This window comes from Artemia franciscana, chromosome 12 (assembly GCF_032884065.1).
Source record: "Artemia franciscana chromosome 12, ASM3288406v1, whole genome shotgun sequence".
NCBI lineage: Eukaryota > Metazoa > Arthropoda > Branchiopoda > Anostraca > Artemiidae > Artemia > Artemia franciscana.
The window spans coordinates 30,832,359-30,859,141 of NC_088874.1; the positions used below are offsets into that span (position 1 = coordinate 30,832,359).

Consider the following 26,783-nt stretch of genomic DNA (forward strand, 5'->3'; position numbering starts at 1 on the left):
TGACAGAGGAATTATAGGTGGCAGGGTCTTGCGCACCATATTTAAAAAGTCAAAGTCAAGTCAAATTTTAGAACTGGAAGATGGACAGAATCATAATTATAGAAGAAGATGATCAACTGAATAGTTCAATTGGAAGAAGAGCCTTCGGTAAGTAGGATTGCTAGGTTTTTGTAGTTTTAATAACCCAAATATTTAAGTTCTAAATATATTTGTTTTTTTTCTAAATAATATTCAGGTTCTTTTTTGCCCAAAGTTTTAATAGGCTAGCCTACTAAAAACATACAAGAAGAAGGTATTGGCAAATTACCATGTTAAGCATATTACGATTTTTAAGTCTGAGAGATTTTCCTACTTGACAAGTCTATATCTGTTGGAATTTTTTAAAACAACCTTACAACTTAAATTTCAATTTGGGTCTCTGGTTTTAGTTTTGAAAATATAGTTCCTGTTATTTGGGTAGAACTTTAATCTATTTTGATTTTGTTTATTTTAATGAATGCTATTGTTCATATTTATACTCAAATATATTGCCTAGTGTTCAAAGTCAGGTAAGACATTGCAATGCCCAACTAATAATATCATTGTATAGGTCCATTACATGGAGTTTAGACTTTAGTCTCCAGTGGCATACTTTCCAATTAAAGCCATTGGATAAATCTAGTAAGATCAAGTTAACTGGTGATCCCTAATCCTTAGGGCTTATGAAGGCTTATATTCACTAATGAGGACACTATCACATGCCTAATAGGGACAAATTATAGGCTGGCTTAATACATTAGCATTTACATGAACCCTACACTAATGGTTGGGGAGTTGAAAGCATAAGATACAGCTGGGGAAAAAGACATTGCTATAGGTCTCCATGTTATACTGTATATTCCTTGTTTGCAACATAGGTTATATCAGATAGTTTGAACTGCATGTCCAACATAAATGATAATTCTCTTTGCTGAGCCACATATTTCGCTCACATAGAACATGAGAAACAAGGACCAGACATCAATGCCTGCTCAAAAAGACCAGGCATCAATGCAGGCTCACAAGGAAGTCCAAACTTGTACATTGTGATAATGTGAACTTATCTGTTTGTTTGTGCTTAAGTTATGCTTTGCTATTTGCTTGTGTCTATATTATGCTTTTCTGTTTGCTTGCATATGCTTCTACTAAGCTTCTAATCTAGGTGCTTGGGCTTTAAATAAACTATAAATCAAAGGATTCAACATGGTGTTGTCATAGATGTCTCCCAGCTATCTATCAACTGGAATGCTGACAATCTTGATTCAGATTAGACTGCAGCCATGCAGTGCTCATGTATGAAGGCCAGCTTTCTTTTCGTTTGCTGAATGGGCCTCATAACCCTGAATATATTTACTTAGATAATTTCACCTTTGCTAGTATCCCATCTAGCCATTTTATCAGCTGCTTCATTTCCAAGAATACCTGCTTGTCCTGGGACACACATCAACTGCAGCTCAAAACTATGTTTTACCAAGTCATACACTATTATTTCAATCTGTAAGGCAATTTCTTTGACATCTGTTTGTTTCACAGCTAAATAATTTATCTCAGACAGTTTGAAGAACTCCATGAACCAAAAAGGGACTAAAATAAAATAATCTACCAAGCATAAAACTAGCAAAAATCAGCATCACTAAATAAATGTAGCTCAAAACAACAGAAATTACAATAAATCACCCAGTCAAACTGAAAACGAGCAGAAATTAACAAAAGCAGAGCTTACAACCCCTATGCTTTCTCTACGCCAGAACATAATTTGCGCTGTACTAAAAAAAATTCACTTTTTTAACGTTACTAAGTTAAAAATTATTAAGAATATATCAGTAAAAATGGTTATATATGAACATCAAGTGAAAACCAAAATAGTTATAACATTTGAGTTTAAACAGAGATACTGGGAAATTTTTTTAATCCTAAATAATAATCTGACACAATGAGAGTGAACTAACATTTCTTTTCATCAAACAGCTTATGGTATAATAATTAATAATAATAATTTATTTGTTACCCGCTTGTTTTGACAAATTAAGCGGAGTAAAAACATTAAGGAAAGAAAAACGAAATAACACAAACAATACAATTAATACAGTCTAATCAAAGGGTGGTAAGGGCCCAAGCGTTGACAGGCCTCAGCACCTAATCTAGCATAGAGTTTTTTATAAACGAAAATAATATCAGTGGCACAAAACTTTCTGATAATCTTCTGATTTCTATAAGAACGCGGCAGATACAATAAATATAGTATGAACTCTAAGTAAGGATTAACTCAGCCTAACAGTAACCAAAGCTGTAAAAAAACAAAAGCAATCTTGATAACAATCAATAGGTCAAAAGAACTGGCTTTTTATGTTAAATCCAAATAAAGAAAATTCAGTATTTTTAAATTTACCAATCAAAAGCTATGATTCTGAGAAAATTTGCCAATTTTTTTCCAAAAAGGGATCCCCCAAACGTTCAAGTGATCTTGGTGAAAATTACACCATCAGATTCAGCGTGTCAGAGAATTCTCTTATAGGAGTTTCAAACTCATAGCTTCAAAAATTGAGAATTTTGTATTTTGTGCCTGAAAAAAGATCACAGATCCGTGTTGACTTTCCCCCATGGATGATCATAACCAATGGTCCTAGAAAATCGGGATAGGACTCATTTGAACAAAATTCAAAAGTTATAGAGCCCCTTTTAAGGCACCAAATAAATTGGAGGGAAACTAGCCTATTCTAAAGGCTTTTTTCCCCAAAGTCATCTGGTCAAAATTTGAGAGCTTCTTTTTTTATACAAGTTGAAAGATGCAATAGCTGTTGTGTATTGGTAATTGTGTATTATCTCGAACACACCCAAGAAGTGACCAAAATATGATGAAAAAAAGAATACTTTAGAAACAAAATTATGGAAACTATGATATAGGACTTTGGAATGCAGGTGCCCAGAACACATTATGACTTTTGGCTATCTCGGAAAGGGGTTAGGTTAGGAAATTGAAACTTTCTGGGATGGGCCTAGAGGCTGAAGTATATCCTGGGAAGGTATTTTGAAGTACCTACCTCCGCTCCTTCTCCCTCTAGAGGGTCTTGACCTTTGATTACCTTTAAAAATGTGTGTGTTATAAAAGTGAAACCTTGCAAAATAGATCTTCTGCTTAAATGGAAGTACAACAAAATTGTTTTCAGCTTCACAACTTTGCTCAATCCCAATTTATAAGGTTTTAAAGATTTGCAAATACATTTCCTGAATTTGAAAAAAAAAATTATATGGCTCAGAATTCTACTCAATAACAGGAATTGCATTTTCAGAACTAAAGGCAGAGAAAAAGCTGCTGGTAACTAAAAATTAAGGTATAATGTTTTTTTGTATAAATTTCAATAGGTAATAGACCTATCATAAAGGCAAATTTCAGGGTCCTCTAGAGAGAGAGAAGGAGTGGAGGTGGGTACTTAAAAGTACCTTCCCAGGATATACTTTAGCTTGTAGATATACCCATCCCTGAAAGCTTCATTTTTCTAACCTAACCCCTTTCCAAGATAGCCAAAAGTCAAAAAACTAGAATTTTATCTTAAATACTTAACCTAAACCCTAACAACCTCTAAATGTAAAATATTTAATAGATGCATAGTTGCATCATAGTTTTTCTCACTTGGACTAAGCAAATTTTAACCGATTGCAGATAGACAAACCAGTTTTTCTCAAATATAAAAGAGCAAACTTTTCAAATATGTTTGAGATTATACACAAAGACCGCTATGCATGTGGAAATGACAAGACGCCTCATAGTCCTTAGGAATTTGCTTTATGCAAGTGGGATGGTATTCCACATGGAGAATTTTCATGGGAAGTAAAGTTTGCCACTGAAATTTCCATGAGAACTTCCCACTGCAATGGAGGATTTCATAGCATAATCTAAAGAGTGGTCTGATGTCAAATATGAGGTTTTTTTTTTAGCTAAAGTAAGAAGTAAGATTATATTAAAACGAAAAGAAACTATCTTGTTTATGATGAGGACTGCCCCTCCTCTAGTACAAGTTTTTCAGTGCATTTAAGCAGTTTCTTATTACAATTCAACAGCCTTTGTGTTCCAAAAGTCGTTCTTAAAGAATTGGGACAAAACTAAAACTTCAGCGTAAAGATCGAGGAATGATGAAGAGGTAGTCACCTCTCAGATACAGAAAAAATTATGTTACTTTTAAGTTTTAATACTAACTACTTTTAGCCGAAAAAATTCATTCAATTTCAAAACAAGATAAATTGGTCGTTTCAGAACAAATGGGGTAACAGATACAGAACAGATAGACTTCATTCATCGCTAGTAAAAGAGTGTTTGCCTAATCTAATTTTTGAATGGTCTTTTCACTGCATTGACTTGGTTGTAAGGATGGCTCGACAAAGGTGCTTGCCGAAATATATGCTTTGCCATTTTAAATATAAGTAGTCAAAACGTGCCTCATCATTTAGTTGTATTTCAATTAACTTTCTCGAAAGTTTACACTTAATAACCTATTAGTGTATCTGTACAATAGTAGTAGTTGAACTAGATCTGATAATTTCAACTTAGCGTCCTTAGGGTTCCTGATCAGCCCTTTCGACAACCAGATAGCAAATAGTACCTTTTCATTTAGTTTCAAATAGCCTACCCCTCAAGCAGCAGTAGTAGTATTTATGCCACTAGTAATAGCATTAGTAGTAACCTCAAGAGTTTTGAGTCCTGAGTTTTATTTAGAGTTTCATTAAGATTTTTATATAACTCCTGATAGTTTCAGCAAAATAATCCAAGAGATTGCTGATACACCTTTTTGATAACTAGCAGGCATATAGTGTGCTTAGATTTAGTTCAACATCTCCCTCAATATATGTTATCTGGCTCACCCTTCATGAAAAACTTCATCGTCTTACAGGAGGCTCCTAGGTGGAACGTTCCATCTAAGCAAAATACAACTCCATCCTTAAAATTCCCCCTGGATGATTCCATCCTCGCTGAAAATCCCACCCCCCTCTCGTTAAAATTTCCTGCGGACGATTCAGACTGAAAAATTCGCCTTAGCATACTTTCCATTGAAAAAGCCTTTATTTACTAGTCTTTTTTTCTGATCACTCAAGAAACCCGTCTTTCTGCGGAAATGTTTTTGGAATTACAAACACAATGAAAATTTTCCCCAGAAAGTTCTCCCAGCACATATTCACATGCAAATTTGAGTTGCTAAAGAGAAAGTAACACAAATACAAAGAATTTCGTAAAGGAAATCTGTCAAATCCTCAAAGTAAAAAATTTCCCCTGAAAGGTTTAACCAGAAAACTTTCTTACCCATGTAAAGTTGTCTCTGTGAAAATACATCCTAATTACAACCCCCCTTCAAAACAAAATGTGTGCATAAGCAACTATACATAGCTTCCCAATAGCAAATGTTACATACAAACAATGACCCAAATTTAATAACATACAGTCCTTTTCCCACGGGTTGTGGGGGTCATCTTACACTTAAAGGCATAGTTATTGGATCTTTTAACTATGCTGAACATAATGGCTATTTAAAATTTTTGATAAGACGAGCTTCGGTTACTAAATTGGGTACTGCAACTTTTAATTTCCATTCGAATGCGCCCCCTGCCGATCTTCTTCAATACGAATACCCCTAGCAAAAAAAAAAAAAAAAAAAAAAATAAACACGTATCTTTTGTCCTTCTTCGGGTAAAAATAAAGCAAAATTTCACATTTTTGTATATAGGAGCTTAAAACTTACACGGAAGGGTTTTCTGATATGCCGAATCAGATGGTGTGACAATTCATCAAGATTCCTTGACTTTCAGGGGTACACCCCCTTTTTTCAAAAACATGGCTTATAGCTTATTATATTCTCAGGCTTATAACTTATACTACTACTACTCTTGACAACATACCCTAGCATGAAGACGCCTGAGACCAACAAAGATACGCCTGCTCCTCCTCCAGCCCAATCTATTCAAAGCGTCCCGGTAAAATTCTAGTTGATTGACTTCTTGCTATCTTGGAAAGTTGTTGGGTTAGGGAATTGAAATTTTCAGGGGTAGGTCTACGGAAAAAAGTACATCCCGGGAAATTATTTTGAGGTCCATAACTATACCCCTCCCACTCTATATAATGCAGCGTTTTGTGCATTACAACTTATATTTTGGTCGAATTTGATCCTATATTACTATTAAAAGTGTAAATCCTTGCTTACCATAGAAAACTTAAAACGAACAGAAATTACTCTGTATATGAAATGGGTTGTCCCCTCCGCAATCCCTCGCTATTTACGCTAAAGCTTTTAATTGTTTTAAAAAGAAGAATTGTGGCAAAGAGTCAAACTTTAGCGTAAAGAGCGAGGGATTGCAGAGGAGACAACCCATTTCATATACGGAGTAATTTCTGTTCGTTTTAGTCGCTCCTTACTTTCAGCTAAAAAAATTAGTTTTTTTTATTTAATTTCTGAACGTTTTTGAATTAATGCATGTTTGGTTTTGGCTCTCCGCACATATATTATTAAAATGAAATTTGTATATTAATTCTTTTTTTGGCTAAATGGCTTTCTCTTCGTTTTGATCAGACGATTTTGAGAAATAAGGGTTGGAGAAGGAGGCCTAGTTGCCCTCCAATTTTTCGGTTACTTAATAAGGCAACAAGAACTTTAAATTTTTAACGAACGTTTATATTAGTAAAAAATATACGTAACTTAAGAATTAACTTACATAACAAACTTTCATAATCTTATATTTTTTTTTATGTATACGAGGGGGTTTGTACCCTCGTTAATACCTCGCTCTAAACACTAAATCGTCAGTTTTGTCCCAATTCTTTAAGAATGACCCCTGAATCAGAAAGGCCGTAGAATAAATAGTTGAAATTACTAAAAATACTTTAGCATAAAGAGCTAGGTATTTATCTCCTCCTAAATACCTCGCTCTTTACGCTCCACTAAATAAATTTTACTATACACCTATGTTATATAAAAATATTGAAGACTGCTTATGCTTGTTGTCACATCATATTTCTTAAATTTTGCAATTTTTCATACCCTAAATTTAAAAATCAATCAAATTTGAATTGTCTAAAATCTTGTCATTCCTCTCAACCCTCCTTATTTTTGTTTGAACAAAGGTTGTAAAACGTGGAAAACCCAGTAAAGAAAATAATAAAATGCTTGATCAAAATGAAAGGCAATCATTTTTATCCCCTTCGTTAGTTTTGCTTTATCGAAAAGGGCTAAATGCGGTTACTGCTTTTTTCATGAATATTAAACAGGTATATTCATGGGATAACAGGGTTTGCCGACTTTTGTTGGCATTTATTGAGACTAGATGTCACAGATTCCGCAGTTGGATTTTATCTTAAAAATAAATATCAAATTCTCTTTGTGATATTAAAAAGCAAAATAATGTCTTGCTTTATACTTCTTCAAACGTCCTTTTCCCGGAGCTCCAATCCATAAAAAATGTTTGACAGTTATTGAAAAAAGCGACCCGGCTCTATAGTAACCGAAACACTATAAAACAGAATTTTAATGCTGATTTCAAATATGTAAGTTTCATCAAGTTTAGTCTTACCTATCAAAAGTTACGAGCCTGAGAAAATTTGGCCTTATTTTCCAAAAATGGGGAAACACTCCTAAAATTCATATTCAGCCATCTAATTCAGTGAATCAGAGAACCCTACTGTAGAAGTTTCAAGCTCCTGTCTACAAAAATGTGGAATTTTGTATTTTTTGCCACAAGACAGATCACGGATGCGTGTTTTTTTTCAGAGGTTATCGTATTTTAAAGATTTTTCTTTTTTACTGTAATTCCTTGTTACATTTGTAAACCTGATTATTTTGAAGCTAACCTTAGATAACCAGATGAATTCCTAAGCAGTATATTTCACATAACCTGTGCCACGCTATCAACACGCTTGTTCAAATTCGTTGAATATTTGCCAACTTTTGCTAAGGAAAATTCCAAACAAAATTCCTACCATCCAACCAGAAAAATTGGCCCAGTTTGCATGTAGGTTAGTTTTGAGTTCAAATAAGTTTATCTCTCAAATTGAAAATAAAAATCAAAACTAAATATCAAATTCTTTATATGATATCAAAGAGCAAAAATAGTGTCTTGTTTTATACTTCTCTAAACATCCTTTTCCCAGAGCTCAAATCCATAAGAAAAAAATGTTTGACATACATTTTATTTCAAATCTTATTTAATACTGTATTTATTTTAATTTTTTTCATATTCTAGCACCACAAGCAGCTTATCAATCTGCCCCAGAAGCTCACCACCACCATCATGCTGAGCCTGCTCCTCAGCAAGGCTATGAAGCTGCTCCTGTAGCCCAACCAGCTTATGGAGCTGTATTTGATGGCCAGCAAGGCTACGGAGCCGGTCCTGTTGCCCAACAAACCTATGCTGCAGCCCCAGCACCTGTCCAGCAATCTTATAATACAGCCCCTGGTACGTTTTCTATTACTAAGATCTGCAGTTACAACAACAGATTAATGTGTATATTTTCCTTCTTTTTGAAATTTCAAAGCATGTGCATTAACTTAAGTTGTAGGTATTATTTCTTAGACGGAATTAAATAACACAGCGATAGAGAGAGAAAAAAAAACTTGAGTAAATAAATAGTTATGTGGATTAACCAATGTCAGAATTTACCAACCTGGTTAAGGTGGTCGTAACCGATAGCTTTGCTTTGTGTTTTGAATTCAATCTTCTTTTTTTAAAAATGGCAGTTTTTTTTATTGTAATTCCTTGCTATAATTGTAAACCTGATGATATTTAAGCTCACCTTAGGCAACCAGATGGATTTCTAAGCCGTATTTTCCAAATAACCTCTTCTGCGATATCAACAAGCTTGTTCAAATTCGTTGAATATTTGCCAACTCTTGTTAAGAAAATTTCTAAACAAAATTCCTACTGTTCAGCCACATGGCCCAGTTCACATGGAGGCTAGTTTTGAGTTCATTGAAGTTTAATTCTTGATTGATCTAATTGAAACTAAAAATTGATGATCATAAAATTGTAATTCCTGCTTGTGATAAAGCTTTATTTTTAGTATATGGAGGTGCACAAGAGGCTCAACAAGGCTATGGAGCAGCACCAATAGCACAACCAACCTATGCAGCTGCCCCAGCACCTGTTCAGTCAGCTTATGAAGCAGCACCTAGTCCTGTCCAAGCTACTTACAATACTGAATATGCTGGTCAGCAAGGCTATGAAGCTGCACCTCCAGCTCTGTCAGCTTATGGGTCCACGCAAGAAGCTGAGCAAGGCTATGGAGCAGCACCTGTAGCCCAACAAACTTATGCAGCTGCCACAGCTCCTGTCCAACAATCTTATGATGCAGCCCCTGGTATGTTTTCTATTGCTAAGATATACAGTTAGAGCGACAGTTTATATGTTCATGATTTAATTTATCAGTTCCTAAGCATATTAATGGTTAATTCCAATGAAGCAATACGAGCAAACAATAGTAAGGAAAAGAACGAAAATTCATGTAATCAAGGCTTCTTCCAATACTAAATTTTTTGGATCTGGTTAAGGTGATCAAAATCAAAAACTTCTTTTTTTTTTAGGGTTTAGTCTACTTTTTTGCATAACAATGGACTATGTACTCTTTGCATCTATATGGCTTTTTGTTCTTTGATAAAAAAAGAAATCTTCTGGTTAAGCCCCTGAATTCTACATAAAAATAAATTGCCGAATTTCTTATGCAGTTTCAACCAATTCAATTAATTTTGAATTGAATGAAATTCAATGCTCAAATTAATACTCAAAATAGTAAAATATTCAAATCTAATTCCTGCTTATGATAAAGTTCTATTATATAGCATACGGAGCTGCACCTGAGGCTCAACAAGGCTATGGAGTGGCACCCGTACAACAGCAAACCTACGCAGCTGGTCCAACACCTGTCCAGTCAGCATACGAAGCTGCTCCTGGTCCTGTCCAAGCAGCCCAGTCAGCTTATGGAGCCGCACAACAAGAATCTTACGGAGCTGCACCACCCCAGGCTCAGCAGGCATACGAAGCCGCACCTGTAGCTCAGCAATCATATGAAGTCGCACCAGCTCCTCAGCAAAGCTATGAAGCTGCTCCTTTTGCTCAGCCCACTTACCAGACTGCTCCAGTCCAGCCATCTTATGAAGCCGCACAAGGTACGTTTTCTACTCGTATGGCCAGCCGTTAGCACAACGGTTCTTGTATGCTTTGTCTTTTAGTGCCTAATTGAAATTAATTTTATCGAAAATATTGAAAAAATCTCATTTACATCATATAGTCAGAAATAAAAAAAATATAAAAATATCTGGGAGGAGGCCTCCAATGCAGAGGATAAAGCTGCATCTGGCTCTATTTTTCCAGCACTACGCCTGATCTGGTCGAGGAAAGATGTAGTTCTATTTCAATATTGCCATTTTTTCTTCATTTTCTGTTATTGATGGCAATTGAGTATATGATACTCCTTCCTTTCATTTGAAAAAACGTTTTCATGTTTATTTTTCAATGTTTTCTTATAGTAATGCTAGAAAATCCTGCGCCCTTTTCATTGAATTTTTCTTCCCCCATGACAGATTCCTTAATGATGATAGAAGGTAATAAGCTTACCTAAGCTATGGATGTCAGATGATTGATTTTTCTTCTAACGATAATTTCGACAGGACCTGTGCCTGTCATCATCAGGTTAATTCAAATTTCTTGTCAGAAAGTAAAATCACTAAATAAATAAAACTAAAAACACTGAACAACACTAATGATGAGCCGAACCAGGAGTTATTGTTGTGCCATGGCCCGAATCTTGGTAGAGGCGTTGATGGCTGCTGTCCTAGTGGATCTTAAAGAGGCTGGGCCTTTAGGAAAGGGGTGGAGTTTTTTGTAAGTTTTCAATTTATGGGTGATTGGTTCCCAAATTTTGCTAATATGAAACTCACCATTGTCTTTATTGATGGCTGGTTTATTTTTAGCAATTTCCAAAGCTTCTCTGATTTTCTGCTTTAAGAGTTGTGGGACAATAGCAATAAGTTGGGCTTGGTCAAACTTAATGGAGTGGGAAGGGTTTTCAAAGATATGATGGGCCAATGCAGAGAAATTATCTTCCTCCTTTAGCTTTGTCTTTTTAGAGCAGGCATCAATGGAATCAGCATGTTCTTTTAATCGGTGATGTAGAGGTCTCATGGTACGACCTATATAGGTATCACCACAACTGCAACCATGTCGACGACCTATATAGGTATCACCACAACTGCAACCATGTCGTACCATGAGACCTATTCTGGCAAGAAATGATATTACTTTCTGGCAAGAAATTTGAATTAACCTGATGATGACAGGCACAGGTCCTGTCGAAATTATCGTTAGAAGAAAAATCAATCACCTGACATCCATAGCTTAGGTAAGCTTATTACCTTCTATCATCATTATGTATGAAAGTCAGGTTGGCCTTAGAGAATATATGACAGATTCCTCCAAGGAAAGATCCTCCAACATAGCCCCCTCCCCTCAGCCCCGCCCACAAACAAAATATAATCCCCCTGAAAACGTCTGTACACTTCCCAATAAGCATTACTATATGTAAACACTGGTCAAAGTTTGTAACTTGCAGCCCCTCCCCCAGGGATTGTGGGGGAGTAAGTCATCCCCAAAGACATAGTTATTATGGTTTTCGACTATGTTGAACAAAATGGCTATCTCAAAATTTTGATCCGTTGACTTTGGGAAAAAAAGAGCGTGGGAGGGGGCCTAGATGCCCTCCAATTTTTATAGTCACTTAAAAAGGGCACTAGAACTTTTCATTTCCGTTAGAATGAGCCCTCTTGCAACATTCTAGGACCACTTGGTCGATACGATGACCCCTGGGAAAAAAACAAAACAAACAAATAAACGCGCACCCGTGATTTGTCTTCTGGCAAAAAATACAAAATTCCACATTTTTGTGGATAGGAGCTTGAAACTTCTACAGTAGGGTTCTCTGATACGCTGAATCTGATGGTGTCATTTTCGTTAAAATTCTATGTATTTTAGGGGGTGTTTCCACATATTTTCTTAAATAAGGCAAATTTTCTCAGGCTCGTAACTTTTGATGGGTAAGTATCCCGGTTTCCCGGTCTGTATATACATTTGTTTTTTAGTTTTGTTTTTCTCCTTTATTTTTTTCCTTTTTTTTTCTTTTTTAGTTTATTTAGATTTTTAGATTTTTTAGTTTTTTTATTAGTTTTTAGTTTTTTTTTTCTTTTTAGTTTTTTTGTAGTTTTTACCTTCTTTTTAGTTTTGTTAGTTTTTTTTTTACTTATGTCCTGGTCGTCATTTATACTCCCTGTGTCCCGGTGCTTTGTTGATTGCTAATCGAACATTCCTTTTGTCCTGGTCGCTTTCTCTTTGAGTGTCGTCATTTATTTTTTTCTTTTTTAGTTCTTTTAGTTTTTACCTTTTTTAGTATTTTTTAGTTTTTTAGATGAAAATTTTTTTTAGTTTTTTCCTTTTTTTCTTTTTAGTTTTTTATTGGTTTTTACCTTTATTTTAGCTTATTTTTCAGTTTTTTCCTTTTTTTTAGTTTTTTTTATTTTTTATTTTTTTTAGTTTTTTACCTTTTTTTAGTTTTTTTAGTTTTTTTAGTTTTTTAGTTTTTTTACTTTTTTTATTAGTTTTTAGTTTTTTTTGTAGTTTTTGCCTTTTTTTAGTTTGTTCAGTTTTTTTTTAGTTTTTTATTGGTTTTTACTTTTATTTTAGCTTATTTTTCAGTTTTTTCCTTTTTTTAGTTTTTTTTAGTTTTTAGTTTTTTTAGTTTTTTACCTTTTTTTAGTTTTTTTAATTTTTTTAGTTTTTTAGCTTTTTTATTTTTTTTTATTAGTTTTTAGTTTTTTTGTAGTTTTTGCCTTTTTTTAGTTTTTTTAGTTTTTTAGCTTTTTTATTAGTTTTTAGTTTTTTTTGTAGTTTTTGCCTTTTTTTAGTTTTTTTAGTTTTTTAGCTTTTTTATTTTTTTTTATTAGTTTTTAGTTTTTTTTGTAGTTAGTTTTTTTAGTTTTTTACCTTTTTTTAGTTTTTTAGTTTTTTTAGTTTTTTAGCTTTTTTATTTTTTTTTATTAGTTTTTAGTTTTTTTTGTAGTTTTTGCCTTTTTTTAGTTTTTTTTTAGTTTTTTAGCTTTTTTATTAGTTTTTAGTTTTTTTTGTAGTTTTTGCCTTTTTTTAGTTTTTTTAGTTTTTTAGATTTTGTATTTTTTTTATTAGTTTTTAGTTTTTTTTGTAGTTTTTGCCTTTTTTTAGTTTTTTCAGTTTTGATGTCACCTGATCCAGTTTTTTCAGGTGACGTCACCTGATCCACAGATCCACACACAGACAACTTATTTTTATATATATAGATATATATATATTTAACTACGTAAAACTTGCGAATATACAACATTCTTTGCTGTCCTATTGTCTGTCCATATAAATAGATTGTCAGGTTTACCAACTCTTGAACATGCAACATAATAATTGTCCATGGGAAAACAATCCGTATTCATATCTATACCGCATTTTTCTAACGATTGCCCTTGAGCTTTGTTGATGGTGATTGCTAATCGAACATTCCCTGTGTCCCCGTCGTCATCTATATATCCCCCTGTGCCCCCGGCGTCCCCGTTGGAGTTGTGTCCCTGTGTCCAGGTCGTCATTTATATTCCCTGTGTCCCGGTCGTCATTTGTGTCCCGGTATCCCAGTCTGTAATTTCTCTTAGAGTGTCCTGGTCGTCATTTATATAGATATATAGATACAGTTTCATTTCAGTTTTTTTTCTTGTTTAGTTTTTTCTTTTCTTATTTTTTTCTTTTTAGTTTTTCTTTTTTAAGTTTCTTCTTTTTATTGATAATAAACCTCAAATTTTGGGTATCTGTTTTAAGGTTTTCGAATTACCTTAATCTTTTGTCAAAATATATTGAAATATTTGTGGAATTCCCAGTTTTTTTTAGTTTTTTCTTTTTTTTTTAGCTGTTTAGGTTTTTTTTAGTTTTTTTTCTTTTTAGTTTTTTACCTTTTTATTTTTTATTTTTTTTACATTTTTTCTTTTTAAGTTTTTTTCTTTTTTTAATTTTTTATTTAGTTTTTTTTAGTTTTTTCTTTTTAGTTTTGTTTTTAGTTTTTTACCATTTTTGTTTTTTCGAATTACTTTAATCTATTGTCAAAATATTTCGAAATATTTATGCAATTTCCAGTTTTTACATTCTAGTTTGTTTTCTTTTATATATATAGAAGATATAATCTGGCGTAACGGACAGACAACTTATTTTTAAATATATTGTCAAAATATATTGAAATATTTGTGCAATTCCCAGTTTTTTTAGTTTTTTCTTTTTTTTTAGTTTTTTAGCTTTTTTAGTTTTTTTTTAGTTTTTTATCTTTTTTATTTTTTTATGTTTTTTCTTTTTAGGTTTTTTCTTTTTTTTATTTTTTCAATTTTTAATTTTTTTTTTAGTTTTTTCTTTTTAGTTTTTTTCTTAGTTTTTTACCATTTTTCTTTTATCGAATTACTTTAATCTATTGTCAAAATATTTCGAAATATTTATGCAATTTCCAGTTTTTACATTCTAGTTTGTTTTCTTTTATATATATAGAAAATATAATCTGGCGTAACGGACAGACAACTTATTTTTATATATATATATATATATATATATATATATATATATATATATATATATATATATATATATATACATATATATATGTATATTATATATCTATATATATAAAAATAAGTTGTCTGTGGATGGATGGATGGATGGATGTGTCAGGTGACGTCACCTGAAAAAACTGGATCAGGTGACGTCAAAACTGAAAAAACTAAAAAAAGGCAAAAACTACAAAAAAAACTAAAAACTAATAAAAAAAATAAAAAAGCTAAAAAACTAAAAAAACTATAAAGGTAAAAACCAATAAAAAACTAAAAAAAAAACTGAAAAAACTAAAAAAAGGCAAAAACTACAAAAAAATCTAAAAACTAATAAAAAAAGTAAAAAAGCTAAAAAACTAAAAAAACTAAAAAAAGGTAAAAAACTAAAAAAAATAAAAAATAAAAAAAACTAAAAAAAAGGAAAAAACTGAAAAATAAGCTAAAATAAAGGTAAAAACCAATAAAAAACTAAAAAAAAAAGGAAAAAACTAATAAATGACGACACTCAAAGAGAAAAAAAAGGCAAAAACTACAAAAAAAACTAAAAACTAATAAAAAAAATAAAAAAGCTAAAAAACTAAAAAAACTAAAAAAAGGCAAAAACTACAAAAATAACTAAAAACTAATAAAAAAGCTAAAAAACTAAAAAAACTAAAAAAAAGGCAAAAACTACAAAAAAACTAAAAACTAATAAAAAAAATAAAAAAGCTAAAAAACTAAAAAAAAACTAAAAAAACTAAAAAAAGGTAAAAAACTAAAAAAACTAAAAACTAAAAAAAACTAAAAAAGGTAAAAACTAAAAGAACTAAAAAAGAAAAAAATAAATGACGACACTCAAAGAGAAAGCGACCAGGACAAAAGGAATGTTCGATTAGCAATCAACAAAGCACCGGGACACAGGGAGTATAAATGACGACCCGGGGGAAACAGGGGGATATAAATGACGACCGGGACAAAAAAACTAAAAAGAAAAAAAAACTAAAAACTAATAAAAAAACTAAAAAATCTAAAAATCTAAATAAGCTAAAAAAGAAAAAAATAAAGGAGAAAAACAAAACTAAAAAACGAATGTATATACAGACCGGGACACCGGGATACAAATGACGACCGGGACCCGGGACACAGGGAATATAAATGACGACCGGGACACAGGGACACAACTCCGGTACACCGGGATACAAATGACGACCGGGACACAGGGAATATAAATGACGACCGGGACACAGGGACACAACTACAACGGGGACACCGGGGAAAACAGGGGGATATAAATGACGACCGGGACAAAAAAACTAAAAAGAAAAAAAAACTAAAAACTAATAAAAAAACTAAAAAATCTAAAAATCTAAATAAGCTAAAAAAGAAAAAAAAGGAAAAAAATAAAGGAGAAAAACAAAACTAAAAAACGAATGTATATACAGACCGGGACACCGGGATACAAATGACGACCGGGACCCGGGACACAGGGAATATAAATGACGACCGGGACACAGGGACACAACTACAACGGGGACACCGGGGGAAACAGGGGGATGTAAATGACGACCGGGACACCGGGACAGGGAATGGTCGATTAGCAATCACCATCAACAAAGCTCAAGGGCAATCATTAGAATCATGAGGTATAGATCTGAATACAGATTGTTTTCCCATGGACCATTATATGTTGCATGTTCAAGAGTCGGTAAACCTGACAATCTATTTATATGCAAAGACAATGGGACAGCAAAGAATGTTGTATATTCGCAAGTTTTACGTAGTTAAAACCATATATATATATCTATCTATATTCACAGGTGGGACATAGGGACACAACTACAATGGCGCGTAACTATTATGGCGCGTAACGACTTACGCGCGCGGGGGGGCTTGGGGGGGGGCGCGAAGCGCCCCCACCAACTAGGTGTTGGGGTGGCGCGAAGCGCCACCCCAACAGCTAGTATATATATATATATATATATATATATATATATATATATATATATATATATATATATATATATATTTAACTACGTAAATTAATATTTTTATATATATAATTACTAGCTGTTGGGGTGGCGCTTCGCGCCACCCCAACACCTAGTTGGTGGGGGCGCTTCGCGCCCCCCCCCCCCCCCCCCAAGCCCCCCCGCGCGCGTAAGTCGTTACGCGCCATAATAGTTACGCGCCATTGTAGTTGTGTCCCTATATATATATATATATATATATATATATATATATATATATATATATATATATATATATATATATATATATATATATATATATATATATATATATATGGTTTTAACTACGTAAAACTTGCGAATATACAACATTCTTTGCTGTCCCATTGTCTTTGCATATAAATAGATTGTCAGGTTTACCGACTCTTGAACATGCAACATATAATGGTCCATGGGAAAACAATCTGTATTCAGATCTATACCTCATGATTCTAATGATTGCCCTTGAGCTTTGTTGATGGTGATTGCTAATCGACCATTCCCTGTCCCGGTGTCCCGGTCGTCATTTACATCCCCCTGTTTCCCCCGGTGTCCCCGTTGTAGTTGTGTCCCTGTGTCCCGGTCGTCATTTATATTCCCTGTGTCCCGGTCGTCATTTGTATCCCGGTGTCCCGGTCTGTATATACATTCGTTTTTTAGTTTTGTTTTTCTCCTTTATTTTTTTCCTTTTTTTTTCTTTTTTAGCTTATTTAGATTTTTAGATTTTTTAGATTTTTTATTAGTTTTAGTTTTTTTTTCTTTTTAGTTTTTTTGTCCTGGTCGTCATTTATATCCCCCTGTTTCCCCCGGTGTCCCCGTTGTAGTTGTGTCCCTGTGTCCCGGTCGTCATTTATATTCCCTGTGTCCCGGTCGTCATTTGTATCCCGGTGTACCGGTCTGTATATACATTCGTTTTTTAGTTTTGTTTTTCTCCTTTTTTTTTCCCTTTATTTTTCTTTTTTAGTTTATTTAGATTTTTAGATTTTTTAGTTTTTTTATTAGTTTTTAGTTTTTTTTTCTTTTTAGTTTTTTTGTAGTTTTTACCTTCTTTTTAGTTTTGTTAATTTTTTTTTTTACTTATGTCCTGGTCGTCATTTATACTCCCTGTGTCCCGGTGCTTTGTTGATTGCTAATCGAACATTCCTTTTGTCCTGGTCGCTTTATCTTTGAGTGTCGTCATTTATTTTTTTCTTTTTTAGTTCTTTTAGTTTTTACCTTTTTTAGTTTTTTTAGTTTTTTAGATGAAATTTTTTTTTAGTTTTTTCCTTTTTTTCTTTTTAGTTTTTTATTGGTTTTTACCTTTATGTTAGCTTATTTTTCAGTTTTTTCCTTTTTTTTAGTTTTTTTTTTATTTTTTATTTTTTTTAGTTTTTTACCTTTTTTTAGTTTTTTTAGTTTTTTAGCTTTTTTACTTTTTTTTATTAGTTTTTAGTTTTTTTGTAGTTTTTGCCTTTTTTTAGTTTTTTCAGTTTTTTTTTAGTTTTTTATTGGTTTTTACCTTTATTTTAGCTTATTTTTCAGTTTTTTCCTTTTTTTTAGTTTTTTTTTAGTTTTTAGTTTTTTTAGTTTTTTACCTTTTTTTAGTTTTTTTAGTTTTTTTAGTTTTTTAGCTTTTTTATTTTTTTTTATTAGTTTTTAGTTTTTTGTAGTTTTTGCCTTTTTTTTAGTTTTTTTAGTTTTTTAGCTTTTTTATTAGTTTTTAGTTTTTTTTGTAGTTTTTGCCTTTTTTTAGTTTTTTTTAGTTTTTTAGCTTTTTTATTTTTTTTATTAGTTTTTAGTTTTTTTTGTAGTTTTTGCCTTTTTTTAGTTTTTTCAGTTTTGACGTCACCTGATCCAGTTTTTTCAGGTGACGTCACCTGATCCACGATCCACAGATCCACAGACAACTTATTTTTATATATATAGATAGTTTTTTTTTTTACTTATGTCCTGGTCGTCATTTATACTCCCTGTGTCCCGGTGCTTTGTTGATTGCTAATCGAACATTCCTTTTGTCCTGGTCGCTTTCTCTTTGAGTTTCGTCATTTATTTTTTTCTTTTTTTTAGTTTTTTTAGTTTTTACCTTTTTTAGTTTTTTTTAGTTTTTTAGATGAAAATTTTTTTTAGTTTTTTCCTTTTTTTCTTTTTAGTTTTTTATTGGTTTTTACCTTTATTTTAGCTTATTTTTCAGTTTTTTCCTTTTTTTTATTTTTTTTTTATTTTTTATTTTTTTTAGTTTTTTACCTTTTTTTAGTTTTTTTAGTTTTTTTAGTTTTTTAGCTTTTTTACTTTTTTTATTAGTTTTTAGTTTTTTTTTGTAGTTTTTGCCTTTTTTTAGTTTTTTTAGTTTTTTAGCTTTTTTATTTTTTTTATTAGTTTTTAGTTTTTTTTGTAGTTTTTGCCTTTTTTTAGTTTTTTCAGTTTTGACGTCACCTGATCCAGTTTTTTCAGGTGACGTCACCTGATCCATCCACAGACAGACAGACAACTTATTTTTATATAGATATAACAAAAATTGCACTGGAATAGCTTCGGCTGAAAACCATGTACATGAAAGTTATAGTCCCTTGACTTGAAGAAAATCACTTTTCATGGGAGGCTTTTTTTTCTGTTTTTCTTTCTCTGCAGCTAGCAAAGCGCTGGACCATCATAGAGATCTGCTTAAGGGTTTATGTTAAAGGAAAGTGCTTCATCTACTCGGCTTTTCAATTAACAAAAACACAGTGCTTACAATAAAATAATTTTTGTCAAAAAACTCCCCCTTATAAATATTTATAGTCAAGATTTCCAAATAAGGCAAAATGTTGAGAAATAATGTCTATATCAAGCAAAGTAAAAATTTTTGATAAGAAAGTGCCAACAAAATGTGATAAAGTACTCCTAACCATTCAAGAAAACAATAAAAATACAACCAAAAGCAGCAGTACCAAAGCGATATAGGTGCTATTAAAAAGGGTTTCTAAAATGAAGAATGTGTTTTCAGTTATATGAACTCTGCAGTTGATTACCTTTTCAGCTTACAAAATATACTTTTTGATTTGGTACAAAATTCACCAGGCAACGTTGCAGTTGTAACGTTGTAAAAGTAAGTCAATGGTCCAGCTAAGATCATTAATCTCAGCTGTGTTTGGGTTCATGGAGAAAAAACATAAGTCACTCCACAAGATCAGAAAATAATTTGCACTTTACTGGAAACAAAACACGTTGAAATGTTTTAACTTTAAGAAATTTAGAATTGTTAAAACTTTAACAAAAAAATATCAGTATATGTATATTAAACTGTACATCAACATTCATTGTTTTTCAATAATCTTGGTTATGACGGGTTAAAAAAATTCGATATTAAGAGAAATAAAACATTAAGCTCAATATAATGGCGGTTTACAGTAAAGTGTACATTATATTTTGGTCGTCAGAAAACATGGATGGCTTCAGCCCTGCTCATCTTAGTTTCTGCTCGTTTCAAGCTTGACTCAGTAATTCGTTGTAATTTCTGTTTGTTCCAGGTTTCATTTTCTTATTGACAGGGAGTTGTGGTAGTTTTACGTGTGTAGTTTTACGCGTTTGGTAGTTTAGATGGAAAGTTAATTTAATAGATTTATGTTCATTCTTGGTTTAATGTAGCTCTTTATTTATGTTTGAAAAACTTTTTTCAGTTTTGTTTTTAAACTTTTTTTTAGATTGGATATAATAAGACGAAGATAGAAAGTAAAATTAACGGGATTAACGATGCTTTTTGACTACTAAGGTTCCTGGGTCAGTCCTCACTAAGCGTTGCCACAGCTGGGTTTGATATCTGGGTCTCGTTAACGCAAAGATAATTAACAAACTAGTTTTCATTGTTTCCTCGTCGACAAGGTATCTTTTCTGTAAATTATTCACAATATGCAATCCTTCTAAAGCTCCAATCTAGTACATGCCAATCATACTTGAACTTTTGCAAGAACGTTCCTGAATCAAATCGAAAACTGTGGAATATAGTGTTGCGTTTTATGCACTAACATATAAAATCGATAATTGATGGGAAATGTCTCCTTTCAATGGTTGACTAATTAAATTAATTTGTTCATGGGTTAGACATAGTAACTTGTTAACAAGTTAGATATAGCAATTGACGAGTTAACCAGCAAAAGAGCCTTATGAATCAGGAAAATCTAGGAGAGTTTTGCAATAATCCAAAAACTCTTAAAGCACATTTCGTAGAATGCAAAAATATGGCTGCAGTTTTAGTTCCGTTTTACGTTTTTACAAACTCATTAACAAAAGCTTGGTAATTTTTTAGTGCAAGTGGAAAATTACAATATGATATGTAACTTTGGAGACTGATCAGAGCAGACATAATGGGGCATCTTTTGTGAAAAACATGGAACAATTCAAGCAAAACTTTAACTCCCACCTTGAGGAACCAATTCGGAAACATCTAGTTAATGTATTTACCACCGTTTACATGTCAACTGTTGCGTGTATCCTTGGCACATGCATCCAGTTGTTGACAGAAATTGTCACACCAGAGGTTGGTGCTTTGTTTGCTCTCATTTCATTCTTTGGAGTTGCGTGTTTGGGTTCCACAAAACAAATGTCTTGGATAAGACTGTCATTTCTCTTGGTCTGCAGCTTTTCATTTGGAGTGAGCTTGGCCTCTGTTATCCAGTTTGTTTTGCTGCCCCATGATCCCACCATTATCTCCACCATTATCGCAACGGCTCTTGTTGGAACTGCGTTGATCTTTATTTGTTTTACCGTCCGTCTGTCAGTAACTTTATTGACAATGTTCATGAGAAGAAATTTTTCGCTGAAAGAGTACATAAGCCTATTTTTAGGCCTATATTTAGGCTGGAAATGTGGGGGACTATTTTGTGCTTAAATTTTGTGATACTCAGCTGATAATAGAGAGGAAACGCACGGGGGAAGGGGATGTTTTGTCTCACAGTTTGATACTCTTCCTTGACCTCGTGAATGTCTTCGTCAAACTCCTCCATATTTTGAAAGACAAGGACAATAAGAAGAAGAAGAGTAAGTAAAACCACTTGCTTGTCGATACCATTGATTTTGTCTGACATTCTTTATCTCTTAGCTAAAATTCTTTAAAGTAATATTTCCTTAAAAGTAGTTTCAGCCAAGAGAAAAGTGATAGCTCTATCAGTTTAAAAATGCTCAGTGTGACTATTTGGTCCAGTGGTTCTTTGATCTCTTTATTGCTCTGGCTTTGGTGTGTAAAGGCCATCGAACAAGTGTTTTTTATTTATTTATCTTTTTATTTTACCAGCTTCTTAGCGATTGGACTGTTCATTTTTGCCTAACCCGAAGTTTATAAAATTACAGGCAATACAGCAGTTACCTAAGTAAAGAGCGAAGTAGGCATTCTCACGTCTTTATGTCTCAGCAATGCTTACTTTACTTTCAGGCATCAAACCTATAAACAGATTTGGGGCATACCAATGGGATCAGCCTTGGCACCAGTTCTCAGCAAGGTGTTTCTACCAGCATATTGAAACTAATATCTTCAAGTATGACTTCTTGGATCTCTAGCTCCACAATAGATATGTAGACAATTACTTAATAATTTAGAATGGGGCACAGGACAAATTAAGATTCTTTCTCAATATTTTTCACCAGCAGGACCCAAATATTAAGTTCACCATTGAACTTAAAAATAACCGCAATTTACCCTTCTTAGATGTCCTCATTACAAAACGAGAAACTAGATTGGACTTGAGTGTATATAGAAAAGGAACTCATAGTGATAGATATTCGAGATATGACTCCTATAACCATCCTATAGTAAAAAATTCTGTAGTCTATTCATTGGTTGATAAAGCATTTCTGGTGTGCTCCTCTGATTTTGAGCTGAAGGCTGAATTTGATTATATAAGAGATGTTCTGATAGGTAGCGGATACCCCGAAAAAGTCATTGACAAGGTTATTTCCAGGAGAAAGATGGAATTGCTAAGAATTTTACTCCTAAGATTGAAGATGATCTTCTTTTTGACATTACCTTATATCAAGGGCATTGCTGACATTTTAAGCTTCAAACTCACTAAGCTTGTCTCTAAGGTGTTTTTCCCTCTGGAAGGACTATTTCCTCCTTCTTGAACAAAGGCAAGGATAAGATTACTTCAGATCCACCAGGGTATGAGATTCCTTAGAGCTGTGGTGATACCTATATAGGTCGTATCATGAGACCTCTACATCACCGATTAAAAGAATATGCTGATTCCATTGATGCCTACCTCAAAAAGACAAAGCTAAAGGAGCAAGATAATTTTTTTTTGCATTGGCCAATCATATCTTTGAAAACTCTTCCTACTCCATTAAGTTTGACCAGGCCCAACTTAATGGTATTGTCCCACAACTCTTAAAGCAGAAAACCAGAGAAGCTTTGGAAATTGCTAAAAATAAACCAGGCATCAATAAAGACAATGATGAGTTTCACATCAGTGAAATTTGGGAAACCATCACCCATAAATTGAAAACTCACATAAAACTCCACCCCTTTCCTAAAGGCCCAACCTCTTTAAGATCTACTAGGACAGCAGCCATGGGTCTCTCGAAAACAGGCATGAGCCGTTCATGGCATGTTAGAAAACAGGGTTCTTGCGGCCATGCCAATTTGAATAAAAAAGGTACAAATATGCAATCCAGGCACGTCTTAGACCTGACGTCAGAAAACGTTTTTCTTAATAGGCTAATAGGAAGGTGATGACATGCCGGTTCTAAACCAAATAGGACGCTTTTGAAAAGTGGTACGCTTAGGCGCTACGTCAAAAAACTGGTTTTTGTTCCATAAGCTAATATGAACCAATGGCAAATGTATTTTTGCTTAATAATTATGGGTCTGCTGGAATTCAGTGGTACAATAAGTACTTTGATCAAAAGATGGCAGTTGAGAGATAAATTAATGTCTAGAAAAAGAATGTCTTTTAAATTTGGGATTTATAAATGCCTTCTTCTGAGGTGTAGGATCTACAAAAATGAATGTAGATATTTTATTTAAAAATATATTTGTTCATTTATGTATAAATTATATTTTGGGAGGAGATTGTACAGAAAATTTAGTTGAACTTTGTAGATAGTTTTCGTTCAAATAGGATTTTTTTTTATTTTTGCTTGTTTTATATCTAGGACTCTTATTGGGACTCTTATTGAAACGGATTTAAATGGCCATATTCCTTAGAAAAGGGCAATTCTATCCTATCTGGAATTATTGTTTTATCCTCATATCCTTTCACTCTATTCGGTCAACTCTGCTTCACCTAGTCTTTGTCTCATACCTATCTAGTACTCGTTGGCATTGACAAAAATTAAAAGAAGCATTGAATCGATAAACTTTATTAGAAACAAGAGACTATTTTATAAAATACACGGTCTTTTCTTCTTCCACTCACAAATTAAATTTTCTGATCTGGTAGAGAGAATAGTTCCTAGTTATCTTTGGTCCTTGGATTCGTTGCAGCTGCAAACATTTTGTAGCCTTAAAGAAAATGAAAGATTTATATCCCAATAATATCAACACTAACGGACATTTAACAAATTATCGTAAAGCCTCGAGGGTCATACTTCGGCTAAAAAAATTAATGTTCACTTGAAGTCAAACCCTATTCTGTAGTTCTGATAAAAAAAAAGATAAAACATGGAAATAATAAACAAAGCAAAAGATACAACCAAGTAGAGGACACTTAATTCATGAAATGACTTATGTAATAATAATAATACAGGCCAGAAATAATTTAGAAACACTCTAGGAGGCTTAAAAACTGGTTTCATAAAATGAAAGATATGTTTTCAATTTGTAATATTGAAAATATATGTATATATGTATATATATGTTTAATATATGTATATATATGTATATACATATATGTATATATGTATATACATAAATACATATATGTATATACATATATGTTTAATATATGTTTAATATATGTATATACATATAATCTATATATATAAAAATAAGTTGTCTGTCTGTGGATCTGTGCGTGGATCAGGTGACGTCGTTTGTCCGCATATGACGTCTGAATTATTTCACACTAATACAAAAGAAGAAAAAAACTAAAAAAGGTAAAAACTACAAAAAAAACTAAAAAGAAAAAAAAACTAAAAAAGCTAAAAAACTAAAAAAAACTAAAAAAAGGTAAAAATCTTATAACTAAAAAAAAACTGAAAAAATAAAAAAAGGCAAAAACTACAAAAAAAATAAAAACTAATAAAAAAACTAAAAAAGCTAAAAAACTAAAAAAACTAAAAAAAAACTAAAAAAAGGTAAAAAACTAAAAAAAACTAAAAACTAAAAAAGAAAAAAACTAAAAAAAAGGAAAAAACTGAAAAATAAAAGAGAAAAAGAAAACTAAAAAAATATGAATAAATATATATAAAAATAAGTTGTTTGTGGGTTATGTCTGTCTGTCTGTCTGTCGAGTGACGTCGTGTTTGTCCGCATATGACGTCTGAATTATTTCACACTAATACAAAAGAAGAAAAAAAACTAAAAAAGGTAAAAACTACAAAAAAAACTAAAAAGAAAAAAAACTAAAAAAGCTAAAAAACTAAAAAAAACTAAAAAAAGGTAAAAAACTAAAAACTAAAAAAAATGAAAAAACTAAAAAAAGGCAAAAACTAAAAAAAAACTAAAAACTAATAAAAAAACTAAAAAAGCTAAAAAACTAAAAAAACTAAAAAAACTAAAAAAAGGTAAAAAACAAAAAAAAAAAAACTAAAAACTAAAAAAGAAAAAACTAAAAAAAAGGAAAAAACTGAAAAATAAGAGAAAAAGAAAACTAAAAAAATATTAATAAATATAAAAAATATAAATATAAATATAATATAAATTAGCAATCAACAAAGCACCGAGACACAAATGACGACCGGGACACAGGGAGTATAAATGACGACCAGGACATAAGTAAAATAAATATATATAAAAATAAGTTGTTTGTGGGTTATGTCTGTCTGTCTGTCTGTCGAGTGACGTCGTGTTTGTCTGCATATGACGTCTGAATTATTTCACACTAATACAAAAGAAGAAAAAAAACTAAAAAAGGTAAAAACTACAAAAAAAACTAAAAAGAAAAAAAACTAAAAAAGCTAAAAAACTAAAAAAAGGTAAAAAACTAAAAACTAAAAAAAACTGAAAAAACTAAAAAAAGGCAAAAACTAAAAAAAAACTAAAAACTAATAAAAAAACTAAAAAAGCTAAAAAACTAAAAAAACTAAAAAAACTAAAAAAAGGTAAAAAACAAAAAAAAACTAAAAAAGAAAAAACTAAAAAAAAGGAAAAAACTGAAAAATAAGAGAAAAAGAAAACTAAAAAAATATTAATAAATATAAAAAATATAAATATAAATATAATATAAATTAGCAATCAACAAAGCACCGAGACACAAATGACGACCGGGACACAGGGAGTATAAATGACGACCAGGACATAAGTAAAAAAAAAAAAACTAAAAAAATGGTAAAAACTACAAAAAAACTAAAAACTAATAAAAAAAACTAAAAAATCTAAAAATCTAAATAAACTAAAAAAGAAAAAAAAGAAAAAAGGAAAAAAATAAAGGAGAAAAACAAAACTAAAAAACGAATGTATATACAGACCGGGACACCGGGATACAAATGACGACCGGGACACAGGGAATATAAATGACGACCGGGACACAGGGACACAACTACAATGGGGACGCCGGGGGGCACAGGGGGATATAAATGACGACCGGGACACCGGGACACAAGGAATATAAATGACGCCCGGGACACTCAAAGAGAAATCACAGACTGGAACACCGGGACACAAATGACGACCGGGACACAGGGAATATAAATGACGACCGGGACACAGGGACATAACTACAAAGGGGACGCCGGGGTGCACAGGGGGATATATAAATGACGATGGCGACTCAGGGAATGGTCGATTAGCAATCACCATCAACAAAGCTCAAGGGCAATCATTAGAATCATAAGGTATAGATCTGAATACGGATTGTTTTCCCATGGACCATTATATGTTGCATGTTCAAGAGTCGGTAAACCTGACAATCTATTTATATGCACAGACAATAGGACAGCAAAGAATGTTGTATATTCGCAAGTTTTACGTAGTTAAAAAACATATATATATATATATATATATATATATATATATATATATATATATATATATATATATATATAT

At 32.1% G+C, this 26,783-nt stretch overlaps 2 protein-coding genes across 2 annotated transcripts; both read left to right on the top strand.

Annotated features, from left to right (window-relative positions):
• The first annotated feature begins 14 nt into the window (after nt 1-14).
• On the top strand, nt 15-26,426 carry LOC136033980 (adhesive plaque matrix protein-like). Its single transcript, XM_065715011.1, has 5 exons — nt 15-147; nt 8,239-8,451; nt 9,056-9,352; nt 9,831-10,157; nt 22,014-26,426. The coding sequence occupies exons 1-5, from the start codon at nt 81-83 to the stop codon at nt 22,136-22,138; spliced, it is 1,029 nt and encodes a 342-aa protein (XP_065571083.1). The 5' UTR covers nt 15-80; the 3' UTR covers nt 22,139-26,426.
• LOC136034162 (probable Bax inhibitor 1) lies at nt 20,919-25,498 on the top strand (the record flags this gene model as incomplete). The annotated part of the gene is given in 2 exon segments (XM_065715344.1): nt 20,919-21,478; nt 21,480-25,498. Coding segments are annotated over 2 exon segments (711 nt in total), but the record flags the coding sequence as incomplete, so codon positions are not given.
• Nucleotides 26,427-26,783: the final 357 nt, after the last annotated feature.

Bases quoted from the DNA above. Each gene is read 5' to 3' on its own strand.
- LOC136033980 (XM_065715011.1), top strand. From the start codon at position 81: ATGGACAGAATCATAATTATAGAAGAAGATGATCAACTGAATAGTTCA. The intron at 148-8,238 runs GTAAGTAGGATT...TTCATATTCTAG, and splicing joins AATTGGAAGAAGAGCCTTCG to CACCACAAGCAGCTTATCAA. The intron at 9,353-9,830 runs GTATGTTTTCTA...TCTATTATATAG, and splicing joins ATCTTATGATGCAGCCCCTG to CATACGGAGCTGCACCTGAG.